General features: G+C 41.4%; 1 protein-coding gene across 1 annotated transcript in view; it reads left to right on the top strand.

Moving 5' to 3' along the window:
- myo10 (myosin X) overlaps positions 1 to 25,897 on the top strand; it is a 122,725-nt gene that overhangs the window by 13,629 nt on the left and 83,199 nt on the right. The window contains exon 2 of the mRNA XM_013914185.1: positions 24,490 to 24,588. Within this exon, the coding sequence (XP_013769639.1) occupies positions 24,490 to 24,588 (99 nt within the window). The remainder of the gene's footprint in view (positions 1 to 24,489; positions 24,589 to 25,897) is intronic.

Below are 25,897 nucleotides of genomic sequence, written 5' to 3'. Positions count from 1 at the left end.
GCAATTAAGTATGCATGCTCTCATTGATGGGATGAGAATACCCAGGAGGGAGAGGCCTGAGGACTCTCACAAAGGATATTTTTAAGATTCATATGTGAACAGAATGCGTGACACAATGATGTTGAAGTATTGTCTAAAAATAAAGATTTTAAGCTCCTACTTTACCTTGATTTCTACTACATGGCCTATCCTTGGGTGCCAAACATTGCTGTTCTGCTAGATGCTACTGGTGTTGCAGAAGTATCCACACTGTGTTTTCTTACTTCTGTAACTTGATGCACCAGCCGTGGCAATATTTGACCATATTAGTTACAAAAAGCTACAAAATCTGCATATAGAGTGATAGTAATTCACAAGTTGATCAGGCGGGATGGTGTAGTACATGTTTCATTTGTTGTTTTTGTTGTTTTTTCTGCTGATTTTTACATGGTTCTTATTTTAACATTACTCACTGGTTAGATTTAAATGAACTGGTTCTTATAAAGTGTTTTTCTACTGTACATGAGAGTCAAAGTTCTTCTAACATGTATAAAATTGGTGGAATCCAACAACCAACCTTTCAATTGGTACCCTCACACTTTAGTGTCCACAACAAATTGACTGGCTAACAAACGTCTATGCAAAGCCTCAAATTATTGAATTTATGTGAAAATAATAACCTTGCATGCTAGTGGACACAGAAGCTACAACAGCACAAGACACCAAAATTACTTGGTTAAGTTTAGAAGAAGATTTGGGTTCTAATGGAGCCTTTTCAAACCCTGTACAATCGAAAATAAAAGCTACCCAATCCATTTAAAAGTGACAGCAAGTTACAAATGTCAGTATGCACTGAGTTTGGAGTAAAACCTGAGATTCTCCACCCAGTGCATCATGGTGATCTTGTCCACGGGTTTGACAGAACAGCACCACGTTACACCCTGGGAATGTGAATGTGTCATGTAGCTTTTGATTATCTTTATCAGTTTATGGAGTTCAGCTCTGAAGGGGAATTTACAAGAAAATGAAACTAATTCAACAGATCGGTTGAATTCAAGACTTGACGTGTCTGAAGTCTGAGTAGGAAAACATTTATCTAATCTCAAATACCCACATGTCTCATTACTAATGCAGATAGTTATCTGTCATATTTAGATTTTTTTCCCCGATACCTTTGAGCAGTAAATGATGGTTCTTTGCATCTGTAACTAAGCACATGAATCACTGAACAGATTTGTCTCACTTCCTCTGAATAAAATCTTATTGAGCAACAGCAGCTAAAAGAGATGTTCATCTGCCCGCCACGCTCTAGTCCCTATCAGTCTGTCTTGTGTTTAATGTTTCATTTTGACAGCCAGGACTGATGTCAGGAAAAAGGAAGTTGGAAGGTTCAAGATGCTGATGTGGAACATAAAATCTCCAAAATAATGTTTCCAGAGCAGTCGACATCTTCCAGCCCCTGTACAGTGGTGTAATCGCACAATTGGCAAATTGCAAATTGTGGCAAGTACAGAGACATTTTTTGATGAACTGCTTTTGGGCAAGAGCCTAGATGAGCTGAGATGGTTTGAATCTGGGATTAGAATGTGCAAAAGCACCCTTTGTTAATGTTGGGGGAAAACCAGTTGGCAGTCTCTTGCCATGTAATTTTTTTCGTTTTGTTTTCTTTTGCATGATTTCTTATTTTGCTAAATTTGCATCCACCTCATTGAGAACAAATAAATAAATAAATAAATATTCAGTAAATTGAAATCCTCAATATAGTAGCACCCGACTCTACCTTCTAGTGGCCACAAGGATAGAGCGGGTGGTTGGTACGACCCTTGACTTCTATAGTCCTTAGTCAGTATTTTTGAACCCCAAATTGTCCTTGATGTATCTCTGAATGTGTTAGGTTAAAAAAAAACCTTTATAAAATACCTTATAGAATAAGTTGTTATATGAAAGTATGTGTGAACAGGGATATGTGGCTCGTAGTGAAGAACCACGTTGAGTTCTCAGTAAGAAAAGTGCTAAATAAATAAATAAGCCAGTCTATTGACAATTTACTTGCTAGAATATGGTCGTGACGATGAGCCAAAATAGCTGAGATGTCCTTGAGAATCTCTTAATCACTGATATCTTTCTTCTGGTTTTTGACAACCATGGTCAGAAACAATTGAGTGCACAGTGAGATGAGATTGCGTCTCCTCTTAAAGTACTCAAGTTGGTGTTTACTGAGGTTAGTGATGGAAGAAGAAGTTCAAAGAACTGGTTTGCAGCAGTGCTGCTTGATAGTCCTCAATTAGCTTTTTTTTTTTTGGTCTGGTTTGGCGTGAAAAGTGCTGATGGGAGAATGAACTGTTTGTTTTTGCTGGTTTAAACTCTGGATGCCTTCAGCTCCAGACCTGGTTTCAAATTATTCCTGAATGAAACAAACGCTGTCATTTGGCTTTAAGCTCATTCTCTTTTGCCTTGAGACATTGAAGCCCTTCTCTGTCCTTTTTCTTCTCTCTCATCTTTGAGTGTTACAAAGTAGACTTAAAAATTTTTCATCAGTTTACAGTTTTTACAGCGAATCAGGCCTGGCAAACAGTTTTTATTCATGCTTTAATGGTTAGCTCTTATTTGTTTGATAATGAATGAAAAGCTCCCTTCTTTTTTTGTCTTTGGCAATAGACTGCACCCATTTTCAGTGTGCACTTGAGCCGTAAGTAGCAGAGAGTCAGTGTTTGTCTACCTTTGTTCGCAGATCTCTTGAGTTATATGCAGCCTGAAAAATATCCCCATTACACTATGTGAAACATGATGATTTAAACACACTCTCGGGTCTGCTGTGATAAAACAGAGCCCTAAAGTTTGTTTACCCTGCAAAGGAATTCTTCTCTAATTCATTCCTCGCCAGGCCACTTAACCCACTTCTTCTCCATCCAAGCCGCCAGAATCATAGATTGTCTTTGTGAGTGCACTCAGTTACTTGACACTTTTCCAAAAAAGCCATAAAGTCATTAGAGGAAGTTAAAAGCTCTGAGGCTTGAAGCATGTCCCAGAATAAGGCCTTTCTCATGCTCACCAAGCTAAGATGCTGAGACAAAGAAAACAAGGTTATCTCTGCTGTCCAGTTGGTCAGGCGGCTTTAAAGGGGTTTTGTACCTTAAAATCAAGGCTTGTTTCCTAAACTGAGCAGAGATGGAGGTAACTGAGAATTTCAAGGGAGAATGTAAAAATGTACGTCAAAGTGTGAGCAAGACAGAAAAAGCAAATCGAATTTGAATTAAATATAAGAAGTAGTGTTCTGTAATGACTCTTAATGTCTATTTGAAGAGCATTTGTTGCCGACTTAGCCAATGTTATCTGCAGTCTCGGGATAGCAGCTCCACATTTCAATTGAATCACTCCAAGCAAAATATCCTTTGTAACAAACAGATTAGACATTCTCAAAGTTCAGGTCAGGCCACTCTAGTTAAAAGATTATTTACCTCTGCAGTTATTTAGTTACAGCAGCATGTTCAGGTCCTCCCTGTCTTTGCATGCATAAACATTAAAAGCATAAGCTAGAGAGCAGCAAGACTCTTTTAACGATCAGAGCAGCCATCAGTGACAACTGGAGGTGTGTTGCAAGAAACTTGTTAATGCACATCAACTGTCGGGAAACTGCTAATATACGAGGGCGATCCCAAAAGTAAGGTCTCCTATTTTATTTTTACTTTTTTAGAAATACAAACAACTGTTTATTGAAAAATGATTTCTTTTTCTATATAATCACCATTTCAGTCGATGGTTTTTTTGTAGATGTTGTGGCAGTTTTAGACTGCCCATGTCATACCAGCTCGCCGTCGTCTCCTTCGGGAAGCATTGAGCAATCCACTCTTTGCCGTTTGTTCTTCGTGAATTTCAGTACGACCGGCTGTAAACTCTCTACACCACTTGCCAACGTTTTTGACATCAATGCACGACTGTCCATACACTTATTGGCGATTAATTTTAACTGGTTTAACGCTTTCTGCATTCAAAAGTCAAATAACTGCACGAACTTTGCACTTGGCGGTAGCATTGAACGGGGGCTCCATTTTCAAGGGCTGCCAAGCCAAGATTGAGTCTCCCAGCGAAGCTGCTCATTCTTGTTTGAGAGTGGAGGAAGCACCAATCACAACAGTGTGGCGAACAGCCGTACGAACTGTTTCTCTACCCCACTGCTTTGGAGACCTTACTTTTGGGATGGCCCTCGTACCTTAAAGAAGGTACCCCGTATAGAATGGGGTTTTCTGAGCAGTCAGCTGATGCTGATCAGCTGTTGTGAGAATCGGGTTAGGGCAGCTTTGGACATTGTCCTTTCTCACATGTAGCAGGAATCCGCTGATGCCACTTTGTCAATGTGGAAAATTGGTTTAGTTGAGGAAGTTAGATAGTGCAGGATGTAGGACACACGACTCCCACTCTTCTGTTGTGAATATGCCAGACAGTTAAGTGCAGTATTCCCACATGAGCTCAATCTGACATCCTGTTTGTTCTGAGGAGCTGGCAGGTTAAATGACATTGACAATGGTATCTGCAGCTTTGATGGGTAATATCTGGAAAAGTTCAGGTCTGACATGCATGTGTGAAACCTTTGGTTGCTCTCCATGCCATCTTATTTTTTGTTGATGGAAGACTCCTTTCACTGCTTCCACTGCTTATTGGCGCGTTAAATGACTTCAGATGTTTCCAGGTCACACCAAACTGCTACCTTAATTTGCAGAGTCACACAATCTGTTTCTGGGGGTAAATCCGCCTCTTTTTGTATAACAAGACGTCTGTTGCTGGTCCCAGGAGAATGGCAGAGAGGGGAAGGCGGTATTTATATTCGTCCGTTTCTCCTTCTTGGAGTCTGCAAAAGCAGCACCATGCGACCACAGCTGGGCAACACATGGCAACTGTGGCCTCAGCTGCCAACTTGTAGCAAACACAAACCCACACACACACTAACACAATGATGCACAGAACATCCTGCAAACGCAGTCGCTGAAAGCGCCGTTTACAATGAGAGTTATTGTATGTGTGCACGCTTTTTCAGCCGGAATGCTGCACTTGTGCAAACAATGCCTTAAACGTGCACAAATTACTCTCCCATGCTCTCGTGTGCACTGATACTTTCATAGACAAACACAGAAGGAGAAAGTAGGTCAGGTGGGCCCAACAGAAAGGACTCTGGTCATTTCCCTCCTTTATGGTCTAAGTGGTCCTTAGGGATGGAAACCAGTCTAAGCTCAGTTAGTTCAACGTCAGGTCATTGTTGATCCTGAGTTTCACATCTGCAGAAAGTTTAAGAGTCTCATCTAAGTTTAGTTTATTCCTTTGAATTCAGAATTCCTCACGTGAGTTTGATTTGGGCTCAGACATGCAGCGGCGGAGACGAATCGCTTTGCATGCATGCTTGTGATGACTAATGAGTCGCAGACGAGACATTTGTTTAGCCAGAAACTAGTTCACTGTGTTCAGTTTTGTTTATACAGTGTTTTGATCATGTTTTCAAGTTGTGCATTAGATTCATGTACAGTGTAATGTTTAAATCCCTTATTGCCACTAATTTGACCTTCTTTCCTTCCCTGTGGAGCAGCGTGGAGAAAGCTCACTTATTGGTCTTCCTTTGACTGAAAGCTCTCAGAGGAGAAAATAAAATGGCTTTATTTAATATAGAGCTGTGTTTCCTGTGGTCTGGTCCAGCTTCATGAAATCTGGAAATCATGATCTGCATGGTTCTTAGCAGAAGGAGACATAAATATATGCTGAGATAGCCAAGTCTTGTGATGGGATAAACACAGTTAATAGTGGTAGATTGCAGTGGTGTGTTTATATTCACTTCCATTAGGTGCTTAGTGGGGTGAGCTTAGTGTAGGTAACATGATTAAGCAGACATTGTAAAAAGTTTTTGCTGGTGGCAAAACCATGAACCATTTTCGACCGCTGGTTTCTTCTTGTACAAAGTATTTGTTTTTCTACATTTGAAAATTAAATGAATTCATTTAAGCTGCCATTGACTTAAAGTAGCAGCCAAACAGAGGCATGAATCAGAGCTGCAGCAAATTCATGCTGTTTAATTTTTGGATTGGGGAGTGAAACACGGTGCCATCTTCGCTGAATTCATTTAGACTACAAGTGAATTCATTTAAGCTGTTACTAGTGCTCTGTAAGAGGTTTTTTTTTTTAGTCATACTTGGCTTTTCTGTTTCCATTTTACATCTGTAGTCTTAGGCTTTTGACATTTTGTTTGTGAATTTCATAGACCAGTTCATTTTTATTCATTTATGTGGAGGATTTCATTTGCATCTAAATGCTGGAAACACACCAAAGCTTGGATGGAAGCAGCGCCCAGAATACCAATTGCAACTGTGGATATATTTCACTGAAATAATGTCTTGGAAAAGCATAATTACGAGAAAGCTGATCACCAAACCAAACCTGCCTTAAATACAAATGATTGTTTTGTTTAAGATCAGATGCAACAAAAGCGACTTTGCTCATGTAAATGAGATGTATTCAAATAAATGAAAAAATTTAACTGTAGAGAAAAATAAATATGCGGACTGGTTGGTCTAAAATCATTCATGGAAATATAAAATTACCACTGACAGAGTACAACAAGGTTGCCAGTTGAAGGTAAAAAAATGTTAGTGTTACAGAAACAAATCTTTCTCTTCGTTGAATGACCACAATAAAAACAGTTCAGTGCTTTTTAGGCAATAAAGTCCCCCCCAATTAAAAAATGTTAAAAAAGAAAAGAAAAAGAACAAATACCTGACTAAAAATGGCACACAAAGCCCCACTGGCTCTTTCTGTTCATGTTGCATGGTTGACTCACTGAGGAGAAAACAAGGAAGCCGCCCAGCAAGCATAACTGAGATTACAGCCTGGGTTTGTGGGATTCACAGTCACTTTGTTCTGCAAACCAAAAACGGCCCAAAAGTGGATCCTCATTCAAAAAACATGAAAAGAGAATTTATTTTTACTTTTGGAGATGCAGGGTTTCGACTTTAAAGCTGCCTCGCTTACCGCTTCACACCTGTAAGCTGCTCTCAAAAACCTATGGTTGGCTGTAATGTAGTTGACCACAATCATTCTCAGAACATTTCATATGGATGAGAAACCACACTGACAACCACCTCACCCGTTGTGCACAGAGGTGACCTGGGCAGAAAAAGAAAGAACAGGGTCAACGAAGACATTAGTCCTCACAGGAAAGGCAAGTTAGAATTTCTTCACTTCAAAGCTGTTTGCTTTCAAAGGACTTCTTCAGATCTCCATTGAACACGTTATGTCTTAGTTGGATGCTTAAAAGTGTCTCTGAGCCAAAGTCGTCTTTGGCTCTTGTGTTGTTTCATGTGGCTGCCTTGAAACGGGAAACCAGAAGCGTCTTTTCAGTTGTCTGTAGCGGGGCCAGCGACCAGGTGCTGGCACTAAATAACGAGCCAATTCAAAGAAAGTCAGGAGCTGTTTAGCTGAAGAGAAAGAGAAAGGTCACAGTGTGCAGGTGGCTTTGCTAAACTGTGAGTTTTGGATCAGCAGAAACATAAACTTGGAACTATTTTTGCAGTGTGACATGCACAGCTTGGTGGAAGCTTTAAAGAGGAAAGAGGGAGAGTGCTGAACCTCAGTGGACAACATCTCCATGTTCTTGTTGGGCGACCACCTTCATATTTTAACACTGTGTGGCATCATGGAACAATCTACAGTATTACATCAAGTCTAACAACTTGCAGTAAGCAAGAGCTGTATACAGTATGGGCAAAGGTTGATGTATCTGTAAAGTTACTACAAATTGGGTTGCGAATTGGCTTGCAGAGGTAGACTGACTGCACGCAAACTAAACCAGCTTAAAACTGCACTCCCAGGTGGATGTGCAGAAGGATCCCGACTGATGTCGTGAATGTTGCAGAGCTTGACTTCCTGGCCTCTAATGCTATGCTCAATTTGGCTCGTTTTTTTCAAATTCCCTCCTTTTTCTTCATGTTGTTGTAATATGTGCCAGATCTGCAAGAAAGCTGCAGCTAAGCTTGAATTGGATGTCTCTTGTGGTGCATGAAGCTCCACACCTGTTTTCTTCATCAGCCAAAACCAAAGTCAATCGCCTCTGTCAAATATTCAGGGGGAATCATTGCATTCCAACTTTCCCACGTCTGACCCCTAAAGACACATTTTTCAAGTTTTGTTTTCTCTTCATGAATTGATTCATTGCACATTGTCTTTTTTTATACATATATTTCTGTCTGTAATTACAGTGTGGTTTCCTAAGTATTTAAGGTCTTTCCAGCATTGGTCTGTTCCATGTTCATAGATTTATTCCCATGCTATTCATTGACATCCTCAGAGGTTCCCAGTATAACTCCAGTTTTGGCAGTGGCTGACGGTCCACTTCCTCTATGTGGCGGCTGATTGCATGGTTTAAGATAATGTGTTTGTTGCACTGTAAATGTTAACTGTAATGTTGCCTGGATCTTGTTTTTGAGAGCTGCAGTTTAGCACATGTGATGATGGAGTTAGTTTGGTGCTCTAAGATAAATAAGACATCCTCACGTCTGACCACTCTAAACTCGCTAAATGTGTAAAACCCACTAATATGTGTCTTTGTTTGGCAGTTTAGTTAATGCCAAATACACCACTGAGGCATTAACGCAGACTAATGAACACACAATGTCACCTTCGTGCAGTGTGACTCAAGAGTTACCAGAACAACACAATGAGAGCTACTGAATAGTTAATGAGACGCAGTGAACCAAACTGTCATCTGCAGCTCACAGGAAGTGCATGGAGACAAACGCTGCTGTCATCAGGAGTTCATTAGAAAGCTCCGAGAAATAAATAAATATCTCAGAGAACAGTTTGTTGGTGAGAGACTAAAGGTGGGCACATGTTTGACTTTGAGTCATGGCGCACAATGTGGCTGAGAGACATGTTCACGCCATGTCTAAAGCAAAAAGCAGTCATTGTGGTCTAAAGTCTGGAGGGCGTCGCTCTCATTGTTAGATTTGTATTCTGTTTGCGCTGGCTTTGTTTAGTAATAAATAAACTTCCATGTCATCACTGACTGCATCATTAGTCACTGTGGTTCAGGCTGAACAGCCCGTCAGTCGTGGCTCCTGCCGTCTGCCATATGGACAGTTTCCATCAACGTGCACGCAGCTTAAACATTTTAAATTGTTTAAAGTGAATACACGAGTCTGATGTACTGAATTTTGTTTTTAAATATATAAAATTAGAAGTTCGATGTTATGTCTGAAACTATGAATAGATGTGGATAGATTCTGAAACTATTTTTATAAGCTCCATTAAACTCTGAGCATGCAGCTGCCGGGTTTTTACACATTTTCCGTTTTTAGCAATGAAATTTTAAGTAGTTTTAGCTGCTGCTCCCTCCTGATTTACACTCTTTGCTTATGTATTTATTTATTTTTATAGTTTAAAGTCATCCCAGAGTACATTGCATGGAATGATGAAGGCCTTTACAGTATTATATATAGAGAAAGCTAATAATCCCCCTGGAGCAGCACTTTGTGACAGCGTGAAGGAGAAACCACCTTTTAACCTGTGACAGAACCAGGCTCAGAAAGAGTCTGCTTGGGGAGGTAAAGCAAGCAGAGCTACTCATTGCATCGTATGAGGTTACTAAGAAGAATGAAGGAGTGGTTTGTAGCGCTAACCAACTTATCAAAAAGGAATGTTTGAAGCCTAATCTCAAAAGTAGAGACGACGTCTGTTGACTGCATCCAAACTGGGAGCTGGTTCCTGAGGAGAGGAGCCTGAAGGCTGAGGGCTCTGCCTCCCATTCTACTTTCACAGTAAAGTTCTCTGCTAAGGTTGTGTAGTAAAAAAACAAAGTACATGACTTGTTAAGATGTCATTTTAAGTGTTTAACTGACAGTTTCGACTGGCTGTGATATTACAGTTTTGCCTCAAAGGCTTGTTGTACAGGTTGCGGCACATTTTCAGCCTACAAAGAACTATTGTAGTTGTTGTTTAGTCTCATAACCTGTGCTTATCTCATTCTTGAAAATATATTAGGGGTGGGGGTAAGTTTCAATTACAGGAAATATTGTAACAAAAGTAGAGCTGCATGTTGTGTCTCGGGGTTTTTCCTCATTTTGGCATAAGATAAAAATAATCTGAGTCTGACCATCTCTGTTGGTGGCAGCGGCAGAGCGGTGAAACCTTACACACCCCGCTGAGTCAGTCAAGTTCGATTAGCAAATAATATAAATTCATCCAGAAAGGCTCCCGTCAAACATGTCCAGACACAAACAGCCAAGAGCAAATTTTATTAAGCAACTGCACTTATTGGGAAAAAACAGTTGAAGCCTGTCTGGGAACGACAGTAAAGTATCCACAGATGTTCAGTCATTGTGAAATTCCTGCATGCTTCCCTCACTTTTGCTTCAGCTGAAGATGTCACGGTGTTGACACGTGGTGGGACTGTCAGATTACCCGTTGAAACGACACCCACTTGTAGGAGCGAGATGAGAAGGTAAACTGTTATTAGTGCAGTTACAGGAATCAGCGTGACATCCAGAGTGATGTTTCCTGGGCTTCTGGTTGGCTTGTAACGCAGACTGATTCATCCTGGAAATCTGCCAATATTTCGAAACATTTCCAAATCCGTCTTTTTGTGGCTCCTATGAAAATCTAACCTTTCAAACTGCTCGGTGCATCATGCTTACTGAACAGTTCTGCTGCTCTGAGTTTATCCTGTTGGACTTGGAGCTGTTAGATATTGATCAATAATTTCTGTTACTGAGACACTGAAAGAGAGAGGACCTCAAAATTATTTGAGTCTATACACAAAAATTAGGAAATTAGAAAATGGCACATGAAATGTGCCTTAAATCTGTTTAAAATTGACCGGTTATGTTAATCCTCAAATTTATGCGAACCATGCAAAACTACTATAGCAACTTTCCAAGTAACTTAACTTGGAAAGTTACTCGGAAATAATCCGATACTGGTCTTTGTGCAGACTGTCAGGTCTTATTGTTTCTAAAACAAGCCCTTTATGCTCATCTTCTCATTGGCTGCTCCTCGCTGAACCTTCAAACAGAAGGTTTGAACAGCAGGTGGGTGGAGCTTCTGTGCTTTTGGTTTACGTTGATGTCATATACTCCCATGTCATATCTGTTTAATGTGAGCTTCCATCACTGCTACGTGTGCATACTGTTTACAAAAAGGTCCAGTTTGACAGAGGGATTATGCACGTGCAAAGCAAATAAAGCAGACCAACCACAGTTGATGTAGTCTGCATTGCTGGAATATGTAGTTACCCTTCTGGAAAAGGTGTATGTCAGGCTACAGCGTAGGTGATTCAACACAGAACTATAAATTAAGCTTTACTGCACTCATCTGTTAGCAGTAACACACTCAGAAGAACACTTATCTGCACTGTCCTAACTGCAGATTAACCGGGTGTCTGACCTACAGCACTGCGGTATATTTTCTTCTCCCACATAAACTAACTGTTTCCTGATTGGCCCGACTGAAGGTGGTCTTTATTGTAGGCTGGTAAGGTTTCCTCCTGTTAAGGTTAGAAGTAAACTGTGCGTAGTATTTGGGCATCCGTCCTAGTAAGTACTAACAGAGAACTGTATTTTTATATTCAGACGTCCCTCCACCCGAGTCATACGACTGCACAGTGATTTATGATTACAAGACTTGGTTCTTTTTTTTTGGTGACAGCTTGGCTAAAACAGGGAAGTCAGGTGAGACAGCTGATTTGGTCCCTGTGCGTGTCCCGCATCTCACCCCAGAGGAGGTTTGGGGGGGCGACTGCTACCCTAGTTGGATATAAGCGGGTAAAACATGAATACAGTGAATATTGTGTATTGCTTGAAGAGGCCTCGAGTCCACTCCAAACTATATTTATTTATTACATTTTTGGGATTCTGTTATTAATATTGACAGTAAGTACACATATAGTTGGAAAAGCTGAAGTTCTTCAGCACGCTGAGTCCCTAACAGAAACAAACGGGCAGAAACATATTTAATTGGCATCAGATTCACTGACCTGTGTTTGCTGAGGCATTTCACGACAGTGACACCTCTCTGTGGCTCTGCCTTCTGTCCTGTTTGCAGTGCCCGGCCGAGTGCTGTTTCTTGTTCTCAGCTCATGAAACAGCGTACTTGTGTTTTCCCCCTGGCGGTTTGATTGTCTTCCAACCAAAAGAGGTTCCAAGTCTCTCCCGAGTCAGCTGCAAACTCACATGTATCCACCCCACAGCTGCTCTCCAGATCCACAGCGACATGCCTTTTAATTATCCACCAAGCAGCTGAAGGAGAATACTGAGAGCTTCATCTCCCAGACATACACGTCTCTGAAGTTTTAAGAATTTAGTGTGGGAAAGTGTTATTCATGCATTTATTTAAGGCCTAAAGGCTTTCTGAAATATGCCTTTTTAAATGTGGATGAATGGGCCTTTTAATTAATCGGCTCTCTTGAGATGTGCAGTCCTGTTTAGCGAGTATCACTTTCACGAGTGTGAGGATACCTTTTCCTCTCGTCTCTTTGTGCACGTTGTTTTTGATCACTGACAGCAGGAAGATGGTCTGCTGATGAGCAGCTGCTTCCTGTGGAGCTTCCAGTCAACACCTCTGCTCACGTCCACTCCCTGACATCGGAGTGCGCTGCGTGCCGGGACCTCTGACCCCTGCTGACAACGGCGTTGTTAATAATTTAAGCCTACCAGGTGTTATGTACAGTTCACTGGGTTTTGAGCTTGTTTTTTCATTTTTTTTTCTCACATTTTATGGTCAGCCTGAAAATTTGAACCATTGATACCAAAGCTGTGCTTCCTCACACTGTTTACTTTAGAATAGGATTTATTTCCCAGTTTCTTTGCTGCTCTGCTGTCTTGATCTTTGCATTTTGTTCGGATACATCAGGATATATACCTATATGGATATATCCATACTTATGGATACACCCGAAAAATATTACTACCATTTCTAGCTCAAACCAAACCTTTACAGAAATGAATCAAAATAAAAACTGCACATAGCTAAGCTAAAGACATGACATCACCTCTTTGTATTTATAGAGCTCAAGTTCGGCTTTTATATTTGTAAGAGCCAAAACAAAATGTTCTTGTAATTTTGCACGAAGCGAGCGGACTCCTTCGGGTGTTTTTTTGTGAAAACGAATGCCGAACAAGAAGAAATGGCTCAGCGGAGCCAACCGTGAATCTGCATGACTCTAAGTCTTAATACAGGCGAGGTGTATGCAAACATTTCAGCCCCATCCTGTTGTCATTAAGGGCAAAACTATAGAGACAAAACTATTTTTTGGAGCCAACCTAAAGTGCTTGGCTTTTATGCCGCTGGAATATTATGCCCTAATATTCTTTAATATTTTTAGGTGGGTTTTTTCATTTGTAATAATTTCTGTCTACTTAGTGTCCAAAACTTGAAAGCCCAAGATTGGTTAAGGATGTAACTTAAAACCTTGTTTTTGTATATTTTGGCCAGGTTCAATACAGAATTGTTGTTAGCAATGTGTGTTAGCTGTGTGTTATCTTCGGCTCAGGTACCATCCCACCACAGTCAGAGAGAACTTGTGTCCTTACACATCCTCATAAGCAGAGAGCTTATTGATGTCCTCTCCTGCCTTGTAAACCAAGTGTCCATCTTCATAAATTAAATTTATGAGCTGCATTAGAATTGAGCGAAGGCAGCTCGACTGCAACACGTTTTAAAGTGAAAAACGGGGTAAATTTGAATCATTCCTGATTCCATATGTTTTAAAAGCAGCTAGTTTCTGGCTAAGAAGATTCCCTCTGAGTAAACTGATGCTGGATGAACTTCCACTCGCCTGAAGGGGGAAAAGGGAAGAAAAACCCACACACTTGCTCTCTAAATGTTTACCATCTCTAAGCTGAGTCTGGACTCTAAGTATATTCCAACCACAAAGCCACTGAGCTATGATGACGTCATAAACCATAAAATAAGGCACAGGAGTGAAAAGCAAGCAGAGGGAGCTTGTTAAAAGTTGATCCTGTGGTCAGTGAAAGCTGCAAGTCCTGAGTGAATGTCATAAAACAGATTTCCGTTGGCTCATTTTTATATTTATGCTTGCTTTTCCTTGACCATGTATGCAGAGTTCGCTGATATTTATCAGTAAAACTTTCATAAAAGAGTCATTTATGCAATTTCCTCATCAAGATAAAACGGTACTGCCGAGCCTCTAGCACAGAGCTTCTACTACAGTCGGTTCACACTGTTGCTTTTTGTTTTATCTGCTGAAATGTGACCCCCCCCCAACGATGTTTGTCACAGGGATAAAAATGCCTGTGGTATTGAAAAGGGTTTGGAGTCTCAAGTGTGTTCTTGGGTATTGGTACTGAGTTTGAAATCCTAAAATCATCCCAACCCTAGTCTGCACTGCAGATTGGCCGTAAAAGTTTTGATACAAAAAAGGACGTTTGCTGTGTGCTTGACGTCCAGGGTGAAAGTGCATGTGGAGGTGGTCAGAATGGGATTTCCATAGAATGAGCCAAACATAGCAGCAATTAATAAAACGCAATCAAACAATGTACTGTATACAACACAATGTCTGCACCTCCATCGATTTATAATTTAGTGTTTGGATTTACGGTTTGTTTAAATCAGGAGGGCTCGTTTAAATGGTGAAAATGGCATGAAAACAATAATGTGAGATCGAGTTTGAAATTGGCCGCTGGAGGAAAACGCAAGTGACTAAAACATCTACGGTCATTTCTCAGTGTGCTGTAAACAGGAATGCAGTGTGCAGTAGTTCTATAAACACCTCATAAAAACAAAAAGCCTTTTTCCACAGAGCATCAGAGTCAGAATACAGCCAGCGCTCTGATTACTGCGGTGCATGAAAATCTAATCAGAAACATTATCTAAACTCAGTCAAGTCAGCAGCTCCTCGCAGCATCCGATTGGCCGCTGCGAGCGGAGCCGTGTGTGTTTTATGGCTGCTGCTCATGTCTGTGTAATGGGTCACAGATCATATACGAGCAGAGCCTGTGTGTGTGCAGACTGTTTTTTTTTCTGTACTTCTGCATATGTCGGTGTGTTTTTTAGTGTGATAATCACAGTTCTCCTTTATCCATCATCATGATCATCAACATTAGTTATCCCAGAAAAAGCCTCTGCAACCTCCGACTTCCTTCCATAATGCACGGGCCTGTTTGTCCTCGTAAACACAGAAAGCTTCAGAACTGTCGATTGAAGCCTTCACGGGTCTCGACAGTGAATCGCTTTACTGAGAAGAAGTTTGTGTCATAGATGAGCAAAACTGGATCTATGGCCTGTTTGAATAAAGATGCCAGGGGGAAAAAAACACACTTTTTCACTGGATTGCGGGAAAAACCTTCAGAATATTCAGTACGATGTGTCTGCAGGGCCACACACATGGTTCCATTTACCCCTGTGCTAGCGAACAGCCATGGAAAGCGGGAATTTGACTATTCAATGTCTGTCTTACAAGCTGAGTGGGTGCGATTTGGCTGTGATGGGACTCTGTTGTTCTGCTGCCACATCAAGGAGCCGCACACAGAGGGGGATATCTGGTGCATTAATAGTTCATTTTTCTCCCTCTTTCTGTCTCGTTTAGTTTAGTTTAGTAGTTCTGTGCTCATCTTCATGTCTTTTTGAGAACTTGGATAAGTGGAAGACTCATATTTAAAAGCCTAATTCAGACGACCAAAAACAAAACATCTTTAAACTCATGAATAATTGTGCAGTGTCTCTACACATCGTGCAACAGTTTTAGGTTTTATCCTTACATCCATCCAGACTCGCCTTCCAAAAATCCCACACTCCCAATTTATTCACGTTAATAAAACTTCTCCGCTCTCAGAAGAAATGACATGTCATGTGTCAGGACTCGCAGGCTTCAGCAGACACACTCAGCTCAGGGCACAGTAATACGTGGCACTGCTCACTGAGCCGGGTGGTTAAGTAACGTCTAATTAAGGTGCATTAAGCACTGGAAATTCAATAAGAAGGAGCTCATGTAAAGGCAGCAGTTATTATGACAGATGAAGTGTATTCAGCGCTGATCGAGCCACCGGTGGGGACGTCACTTACAGTGCTGAACCATTTCCAAGATTTGGTCCGTATAGCGGCTTCAAAGAAGACAATTACATTTTCCCCGTGCAACTCTGTACTTCCTATAACTCTTGTGAATTGAGTTTTGCTTGAAGCTAAAGGGGGGAAAAAAGGAAAAACAACAAGTAGTTTTGTAGCAGACTTTGATAATGTAAACTTCCATCCTCAGTGAGTTACATAAGAACGTTCCCTAAACGATAGGCTGAGATTAGACTGCTTTTTAAGAAAGATGGAAGAACATCAAAGCTCGTTAAAGGAAAATTGGTTTCACATGTCTCCAATCAACATAATGAAAAACAAACCGAAGCTTTTAAAATACTCAATATGTAAAGTAACTGTTATTTTTAGCTGTGCTGAAGGCTGCAGGGATGATGACAGAAATATGATGCTTTTTGGATCAAGTAGCAGTCTCCATGGCTGGAAAACTGGGCCACTAAGTGCGAAGTGATTCATTCCCCATAGAACCCTTTTACAGCCTCATACAGTATGTGTATGTATTTGTTTAATATTTGATATGGTAGAGTTTCTTTTGTGTGTAGTTTGTGTCTGCAACGAGTCTTTCCACGTCCTCCAGCATCCTCCCACAGTCCAAACACATGGATGTTAGGTTCATTCCCCCTCTCACCATAGGGGGAATGAACCTAACCTAACCCCCCCCCCCAGTTTTCTCTGTTTTTTTTGTGACAATTCTTTAACCGGTGAAGCTTTTCGTGACTCCGACAGACTAATTTTCCCAAATGCATGTTCAGTTGTCCATATTCCTCTTAGTATGTTTAGCTGATCTTGTGTTTGCGTGGTCGTAAAACTGTGTGCGTTTGGATTTGTCGGTGTAAGAGTACGTGTGTGTGTGCGCATGCAGTCGTTGTGCTTGTGCATCTGCAGTTTGTATGATTTGCTTGTTTGCATGTGTGAGTTAATGCACGTTTGCAAGTTTATAGGATGTGTTTTGCATTGCAACGTGTTTGTTTATTGATATTACTGCGCGTATACAGTTGTGAGTGAAATGTGTGCATCTGATAAATGAGTTCACGCTGACGAGTGTGTGTATTTCTGTCAGTGTGCTTGGGTTTAATCATGTGTAATTGTCTTTGTGTGTTTGTTTTGCTGTGTGTGACACGTTGTGAGGCTTTCCCAGGCAAGTCAATACAGCGGGCTAATCGGTTCCCACAATCCCCCGATCTCACTCTGTGTGTCCAGTCTTTCAAATCTAAATAACGTCTTCCGCTGAGCTTGTGCTGGTTGGTTCTCCACAAACGCTTTGCGAGGTGATTGGTCTGCACCGCATGCTGGCAAAGGTTCAAGGTCAATTTGTGGACTTCCTCCTGGCTGCATTCCCCAGAGAGCAGTTATAGGTGTGCATTGTTTCCATTGTTTGTAACTTACTGTCATCACAGGGAAGCACAGGGAGCACATGGTTTGCAAAAAAATAAACTTTATTCTGAAGTGGCTTAAAAATCAAGCACTTTCACCTTTGTGGAAATCATAGATTATCTCTCTGCGGTAAAAATGATTTACTCTCCAACTGCCACCGTCACCTCAAGTAGGGGAAACTTTCAGACAATTTATCCGTCTCACGTTAAGCTCACAACTCGGCTGACAAACACTCAGAGGCTTTCCTCAGCAGCAGTTTAAATGTCACGTCTTGATAAACTGAAGACAAATTCAAAATCACGTGAGCGTGTGACAGTTGCTAAGTCGTAAAAAGTATTTCCCACTAACAGTTAATAATTAATCCATCCAGCAGGTTGCTCACACCAAAGACAAAGCAAAACAAAAGGTCTGGAGCTGCCGTCTACGACACATTGCAGGAAATTACCACTATCTGCTGGACACACAATGTCTCTCACAAAGCCGACGTGATAATAAGCATCTGGGCCTGCCCTCCGTCTGTTGTAATCTCCTGCTATCACGGTCAGAGTAAGACGGGGTGCAGGATCAGCCTCACTGTTTATCTTTACTCTTGAGTGATAGCTGTGCGTGAGTATCAGGTGGTGGAAAATTCAAATTCAAGCCACAGAATAATGTTTTCAGCACTGAAGAGAGAATAATTTAGATTTAGTAAGGTTTTGAAACCGCATGCCTGCTTCTGAGGGTTCAAGTACTCATGAATCATGTGCTCGAACAGTTGAGATCAAAATGGGTTCATAAGCCTTCTAGACTTCAGATAAGCGGTGCATGACGCAGCACTTCTGATCCGTTGTTCAGCTTTGTTTCTATTCGCAGTCGTGCAGAACTTTAAAAAATTACCAGTTTTCTTTTCTTTTTGCTTTTACCCGTCATTCGTTTCTTCTCGGCCTGATGTTTAAGGGGGATGGTGTGATGAGCATGTGGGGCTTGTATAAACAAGGGGCAGATAATCCGCTCTACTCGACTGACTGAGGGGACCTGATGATCTGCAGGTGGAGACGACTGAGGGTTGGAGACGAGATTAAAGTACCATTTGGCAGACTGTATCATATTCTGATGATTAGAGGTAGTATCATATATCAACACTGATGTACGGCTGCTGCTTTGCCAGGTCTCTGTTGTATAACAAAGATTTAATCTAAATGTCTCTCCCTGCTAAAATAAAGGTAAATAAATGAAACTCTTCATTTCAGTATAGACCCTGAACACTTTTCTTCAGTTAACAAAGAAACAAAGATGTCAGATGCTAAATGTTATATGAAGACTGCACACGAATCTTCTATCTTAGATCAGTGAATATCAACCAGAGTGAAAAATAGACAGACAGCGGAGCCAAAGGTCACTATATTTAGTCAAAAGAGCGCCCGGTTATCAGCATTCATAAGCTGTATGGATGAACTGAACACCGTCTAATAAAATAGGAAATTTCACCTCTCCAAAAGTTAAGCACAAATCTTTTGGGGTGTCTGTAACACAGAGTAAGGCGTGTTATTTGTCAGGTCAAAATTACTTCAAAAGGTTGGGGACGATGGTTGAAAAGATCCGTTATCAAAACAATTGGACCTTCCTTTATATAACTGAGCTCTCTGGAAACTCCTAAAGCTGTTTAAAGTACTTGTTTGTGCAGATGCTATGCTATGGCAGTTTCTGCCCGGATTTCACCTCAGATATATCGGAAACAAGTGTGAAATCTGGGAGCAGATTTGACATGGACCATAACCAGGTGTTTGAGCGGCCTGTCAGCCGTATACTGTCACTAGTGGCTCGGCCAACAAGTAACTGATGCAGGGAAGCAGTGCAGACATCTCGCTGGCAACGATGCCATTAACACCCGCCATAACGTTGAGTTCTCTTTAGAGCTTCAGAGTTGACTGAAGGAATACTGTGGTAGGATAGATTCACTGCAAACATTGATGGAGGACTGCAGCTGTTGGAGATGTGCCTGGTCTCAGAACAACTGGTGTAGACGAGGTCAAAGTTCAGCAGCAGCAACACATTGCACGGATTCTTCTAGAAAACAACTGGACTGCTGCTTCCTCGTTTGCAGATACATACGTGTAAAGGCAGGCTTTTCATTTATTCTAGCTATTTGTTAACAGCAGTTGAACGTCAGAGGAATAAATGAAGATGGAAGAAAATAGTGGCGTTTGTTTGCAGGAGCAGCAGCGGGTCATCTTTCAGAGAACATACCAGCAGTTGTGTTGAGCCAAAGTTTTAATGCTCACGAAAAGATAAAGAAAAAGCCTCACAGGCTTTTGCATTGACGGCGCTGATAGAGGGGGTAGCTGTGGTCGAGCACAAGACTCAGTTTGTTGTCGGAGAGGAAGTGGAATCTCCCAAACAAGGCAGCTGCTCATTCCCGACACCGATGGCGTATGAACGCTCCCAGCCCCGAACATATCCTCGCCCCCCCCCTCCCCAGCTCCCTGCTGGGAGAGTATTAGCCACACATGTCGAGGTTACGCAGGGAAAATACACGCAGGCGATGGATGACTGCTTCAATTCTACTCCCAGAGCTTTCAGGGTGGGAGGTTTGTGTTGGTGTTTTGGCTCTGGCCAGGAGGAGGTGTCAGGATTGAGATAACAGCCAGAAAAGAGCATCTCCCTGGATAACTGAGACATGCGTCCAACATGTTTACGGAAGATATTATACGTTGGAGGATGGATAAAGCTCTAAACCTAATGAATCAAAAATGACTAAAAATAGAAGGTTGAATCTCACTATTATATATATTATTTTTAATCTGATAGGATAAGACAGCCTGCAAAAACACCAAAACCATGCACAAAGCACTTCTTATAACATGTGTCTACCCTCAGAAAACCAATTATGACTCAAAGCTATTTCTTTCTCACTATATCCAATAACTTGTACCTCTTTTCTGGTGTAAGGGGGCATCCAACATAATTCTTCAGCAGCTTCTTTCCCACTGTAATTATCCTGCCTGTTCATACCAGTCATACTCGGACACCTCTGAGTGTGTGAGAGAGTTTGTTCAGGTTTTGCTGGACCGAGGGGCTCAGAGGTCTTTCTGGTGTAACAGCTGGGCTTTGATCCGCAGCTCCCAGTCCCAGTCGAGACTCTCAAGCGTTTCCCAGCTCATGTGTTGACATTAGCTCGGCGAGGCCCCGCTTCCTTTCATGTCAATGTGGTGATAGAAAATTAGTGTAACTGCAGATTTGTACAGGTGTCTCACTTTTCCTAATTTTGGCTGGTGGTTTTGTGTTGATGTGGTTTTGAAAGCTTTTACGAGCTGAAATTCTCTGACTGCTTCAACAGAACTTTCTTTATAATTTGAGTTTTGTGGTATCTGAACCATTGGTTGGATCCTGAAGAAAAGTTAATTAGAAGAAACTGATGCACTACATGTCTTTATGTAGTCTGCAACAGACCAGGAACACATGTTGTGCTCTTATCAGGTACTGATGCTCTGTTATCAAATCACGAGTTCGTTTTAAAGAGCTCTGAACTCTTATCACTTGTTGCATACAGACCACCTTTATTGCTAGACCAGTGTGTTTGGCTTCAGTTGTGACCCTGATGAACGCCACAAGATGAAACGCAGTAATGTTCTATGTACTGTAAATAATGCTGGCGTTTTAACCTGTTAATGATGTGTTTAAACTTGTTCCTAGCAATGAAGAATTATTTGTTTCTAAAGTATGACTGATGGGCAGAATCATTTACAGTAACAGTAACATCTTTTTCAACCGTTTCCTCTTTTGTTCTCTCTCCTAATTGAAGTTGAGCTTTACTGCTTTGGATGTCCTTTAATTGGCGATGATGAGCTTGTGATTTATTTGTGATTATTGGCGGTATAAGGAGACTCTACAGGTGTGGAATAATTTCAGCTGGAAGGCTTGTACATCAGCATGTGAAGTGATTTTTTGTTTGTTTGCATTGAGTCATGTGTTTGGAAGACTTTACATGTAATCACCAAATGTCTGTTACACGTTTGGCCTGAACAGTTTTCCTCTCTTCCGTGCACGTTGGAATTATGTGCAGCCGTCTGAGAAACCTCTGCTCTGCCTACTTGATCTAATCTAGTAAAAATATGCATTATACACCTAACTTTTGTGGTATTGCTGTTTTAAAAACATTACCTTCTTGACCATTTCCCCTTTAACCAGCCCACCTTATATCAGTTACTGAAGCTTTGTGCAGCGTGGTACGTGCTTCTTGAGTGATTTGCTAGCTTTATTAGCCTTTAACTCTGTGTGGTTTTCATCCATTAACAGATGCAACTTTAGGTCCTTTGGAAAGTACCAATGAGATCTTTGATGTTCAAAGTTCAGGCAATCAATGGTGATGAATGACGGAGAGGAGGTGAAGCGGAGTCTTTTGGCCCAGATCCCTTGTTTAGAAAGAGGGTAGTACCTGTGTGTGTGTGTGTGTGTGTGTGTGTGTGTGTGTGTGTGTGTGTGTGTTCATGTAGGGATAGAGTTCAGGGAGGAGGAGATACAGAGAAGATTAAGAGGGGTGGGAGAGGAAGGATAATAAGATGTGTGCTGGATGCCTCTTTTTCTTCTCTCAGCAGAGAGAGGATGGACAAACAAAATGAATGTATGTGTGTATTTGGGGGTGTCTTTGGAGGTAAAAGAGCCTTGAAAAGTGTGCCAGTGGGTGGAAGGAGACCCTCCTTTTGCTTTCTACATCCAAACTTGGTGCGAGCATCAGATTCCCGTGCTGGTGCACACCAGGAATGTCCATATGTCCCGGGCTGGTAAACAGCACACTCCTTCTCTTTGTGCGTGTTACAATGGAGCACCTTCCTTTGTTCGGTTCTTTTCTGGAGCACCAAAGAATCCGACGCCGCTGTCTGCCCAGCCTCTGTTTAGAGCTCTCATTTGTGTTTTGCCTTTGTTTCACTCGCTTAATTTCGCTTTCACTTAGGTTCAGGAATCGTGAGGGTCATGGTTTGGGGTTAAAATGTGTTCATTCATAACACGAACCCAACCCGGTAAATGATAATTTTAAAAAACAGAAAGGGGATATAGATACATGGTGCGATGGGAGAGAGGCTGATTTATACATCATGATCATTGGTAACAGGCCTGGTTAAATATAATGTGAGTAAAATGAGCCAGAACAACGGTAAACTCTTGGTCCTCATGTAAGCTGGGATATTCTGAGGCCTGTAAACGATCTTCTGATGAAGATATCAAAATGGAGTTTTATCTTCATGTGGAGAGGACTTCTTTCAACACAACCGTGAGAGGAAAAGTTCATTCAGACGGTTAAACAGGAGGAGAATATTCAGGTGGTCAGCAAAAGCAGAAAAGCATCTTAAACACTTAAGGTTTAAACTCTTGGGACCTTCCTCTTCTCCCTCTTATCTTTTTGTTCGGTCACTTAAGCAGGTCTGAATAATACGGCAGACAAAACAAAAGAAGCAAGGAATGCAAAAACTAGCAACTAAAACAAAGACGAAATTGAGGACTTCATATAACAACGGTTTCATTCAGAATTTGCCAAACAAAGTAAAGAATGATGAGCAGTTTCTTTGTAAGACTTCTTATGACCAAATTGGGATCAGAAGAGAAATTCCTTTTCGAGTCCCTCTGACTGCCACATTTATATCTCACCAGGAGATCCCAGGACCGTTTGAACTGTGCCGCTTCCCTCCGCACAGAGGAGCGGTCAGGGGTTTAGAACAACACGCAGCACCCCTCTGATCTGCTGCTGACACTGCAACGCTGAGCTTTACTCTGTGTGTGCACGTTTTACTCCACAGTCATTCATTCATCTGCTAACATTTTCCCACCCAGGTGCCCCTCTCTGCGGCACCAGGGCAGCTCTGTCTGAGGGCCCATGGGTCAAAGGTCACATGTATGTCTAGCTCGGAGAGAGGAGGGGCCTCTCAGTGAATTGCAGAGCTTGTTTTTGCCATTAGCATTAGCCTGTCACGCTAATGAACAACAGCACATGTGGCTATGCGATTAGGAGGGAATCCACTCGAAGGGCCCCTCGATTCTGTAGCTCAGTCGTATTTCAGGGAGGCCGGTTTCTAGTCTGAAACTGTCCTATCAAACAAACGAATCCATCAATGATCTGCACTGTCTGAACTAAAGCTTTTCTTGATGTGAAGCTATTATTTTTAAAGGTTTCCAAAGCCAAAAGAACGATTCAAACAAAGTTTCAACCGTCTAAACATGCAGTTAAGAATCAGACCTCCTCTTGTAAATTCCACAGATTCCCTGCTAATCCTCCACAAACACAAAAGAATAGGGGAATTCTAGTCATTTCATATCCAGCTGTTAACCCTAAGGAGAAACGCTGTAGAAACCAGTGGCAGTAAACTTGACTGGTCAGCAGGTCTTAAAGTCCTCTCAGGAACTCCTCGCTAAAAAGCATCAATAAACATGCAGCTTTACTGGCCTCCTGGGTGACGGCAGGTGGAGACCTCTGAAACTAAACACTGCACAGCTTACCGTGTTTTCATGAAAGCAGAGACTCTGCTTTTGGTCAGAGAAAGGTCATGCCGTGGTAACATGAAAGCCTGTGTCTTTAGCAAAGGACAAAATATACCAACAGCACGACCTCTGAAATAGTCTATTTAAATACTGTCATAAAGTTACGTTTCTCTGTCTCCCTGAGATTTCTAGAGTGCTGTACAAAAAACACCAGACGCAGAAGTGGATCCCATTACTCAGTTAGCATTGTTGTGTAGAGTCACAAGATTGGATTGATCTGAAACCGAAAAGTGAAATAATTTAAAAGGAGAGAGTTCTAATGTTTTTAGGTTACATGAAGCAGTTTCTTGGGTTTTAATTCAGTTATTTAGATGATTCTGTTATGCAGTAATAGCATAGGTGTGGTTAGGATCTGTTGAGGGTCAACAACAAATTAAGATGCCCTTTGCTTTGTAAATTATCAGTTTAAAAAAAGAAATGTAGTAGGTTGTATATAATGGTCCCATTCATGCAATATCATTGATGACAGAAAATCACTGATTAATTGTTTAGAGACAAATGTATAAATGTCATATTTTGATTCAGAGTCTTCAGCTAACTTTTCTTCTTCCTCTGCAGGGCGACCGGGTGTGGTTACGGGAGGATGAGCAGTTCCTTCCCAGCACCGTGTCCTCTTGCTCCGGAGGTGTTGTTGTCTTTGCCACTGACTATGGCCAGGTAAGAACAACTATAGCAGGTGACACTCGAGTAACTCTACTGACTGTTAGTGCCAAATGATGAGCTTCTCTTAGCAGACTTACTTCCATAATGAACATGTATAAGTTTAGCTGGACCTCTTTATATCACCTAGCTGTTAAAATGAAGTCTGTGCCTTTTAGGCTATAAGGTGAGACTTCCTTAGCAGTGGTGGTTCCCTGCTACTCTGATTTGCATTGGTGTATGTCACACGTTATGTCAAAGATTGGCCCGGAGATCCAGTGTTTAAACACGAGTTAGATGTAGTACTTTTAAAATATGAAGTAAGAGGTGTAAAGTGCATCAAGGGAGCAAAAACTCACAGAACACAACAGGTAGAATGACCTTTTTGGCCCAATTTGCTTAAACTTAACATTAAATTTGGATGTAGTAAAATAGCACATCCTTAAAAAGCAGGTATAGTCCAAGGTTAAATTTTGGATTCTGAGGGTTACATTTCTTTGAGTGTCCTTCCATCCTACTGGGACAAAACATTAAGTCTATATGCCTGTTTGCTTAGAAGATGAGAAGCATTCCCATCTTTCCCACACCTGTTCTGTTGCTGATAAGAAAGCCCAGGCTTAGCGAGATCTTCCCATAATTTTGGATAAGCTCAAAATCCCTAAACTCCATATGGCTCTGCATAACATCTTTGATCCACATGTTTTCAAAACAGTGGATATGGAGGATGTAGGGCAGATGGAACTGGGTTTACATTGTTTTGGGTTGATTATTAAGAATTAACATGCCTCAATCAATCAAGGAGGTTTTGACGTTAGATTTGAAAACATCTTCTGTGAGCTGTTTTGTTCCATAGATTTGGACTGAAGTGTCACGAGTACCCAAAAAGTTGGTTTCTGCACACAATGGTGGTCTATTGACTCCAAACATTAAAAGTAATCACTTTAAAGACAGCCAAAGGTGCCAGCATCATGTGGTGTCAACAAACCAGATCACATGTAAGAGCAGCATTTGGCTGGCTTCCTGTAGATAGTCACACCTCTGTTCTCATCTGGATTTCTGGGTGTCTAACCAACTTTCTGTTGTGTTTCTTTATATAGGCAGATCGAAACAAAATGTAGACCCTAATATTATTTTCATTGTTTGTAGTATTAGTTGGGATGGGATACATTTGTTAATGTGAAGGTACTTTTTAGGACAGGGGTGTCGAACTCCAGGCCTCGAGGGCCGGTGTCCTGCAGGTTTTAGATCTCACCCTGGGTCAACACACCTGAATCAAACGGTTAGTTCATTAGCAGGCATCTGGAGAAGTTCAAGACATGTTGAGGAG

Source organism: Pundamilia nyererei, unplaced genomic scaffold (assembly GCF_000239375.1).
Source record: "Pundamilia nyererei isolate P.nyererei 1_Seehausen unplaced genomic scaffold, PunNye1.0 scaffold00177, whole genome shotgun sequence".
Lineage (NCBI taxonomy): Eukaryota > Metazoa > Chordata > Actinopteri > Cichliformes > Cichlidae > Pundamilia > Pundamilia nyererei.
The sequence above is the reverse complement of the archived record's forward strand: the minus strand, read 5'-3'. Positions and strand labels throughout refer to the sequence as shown.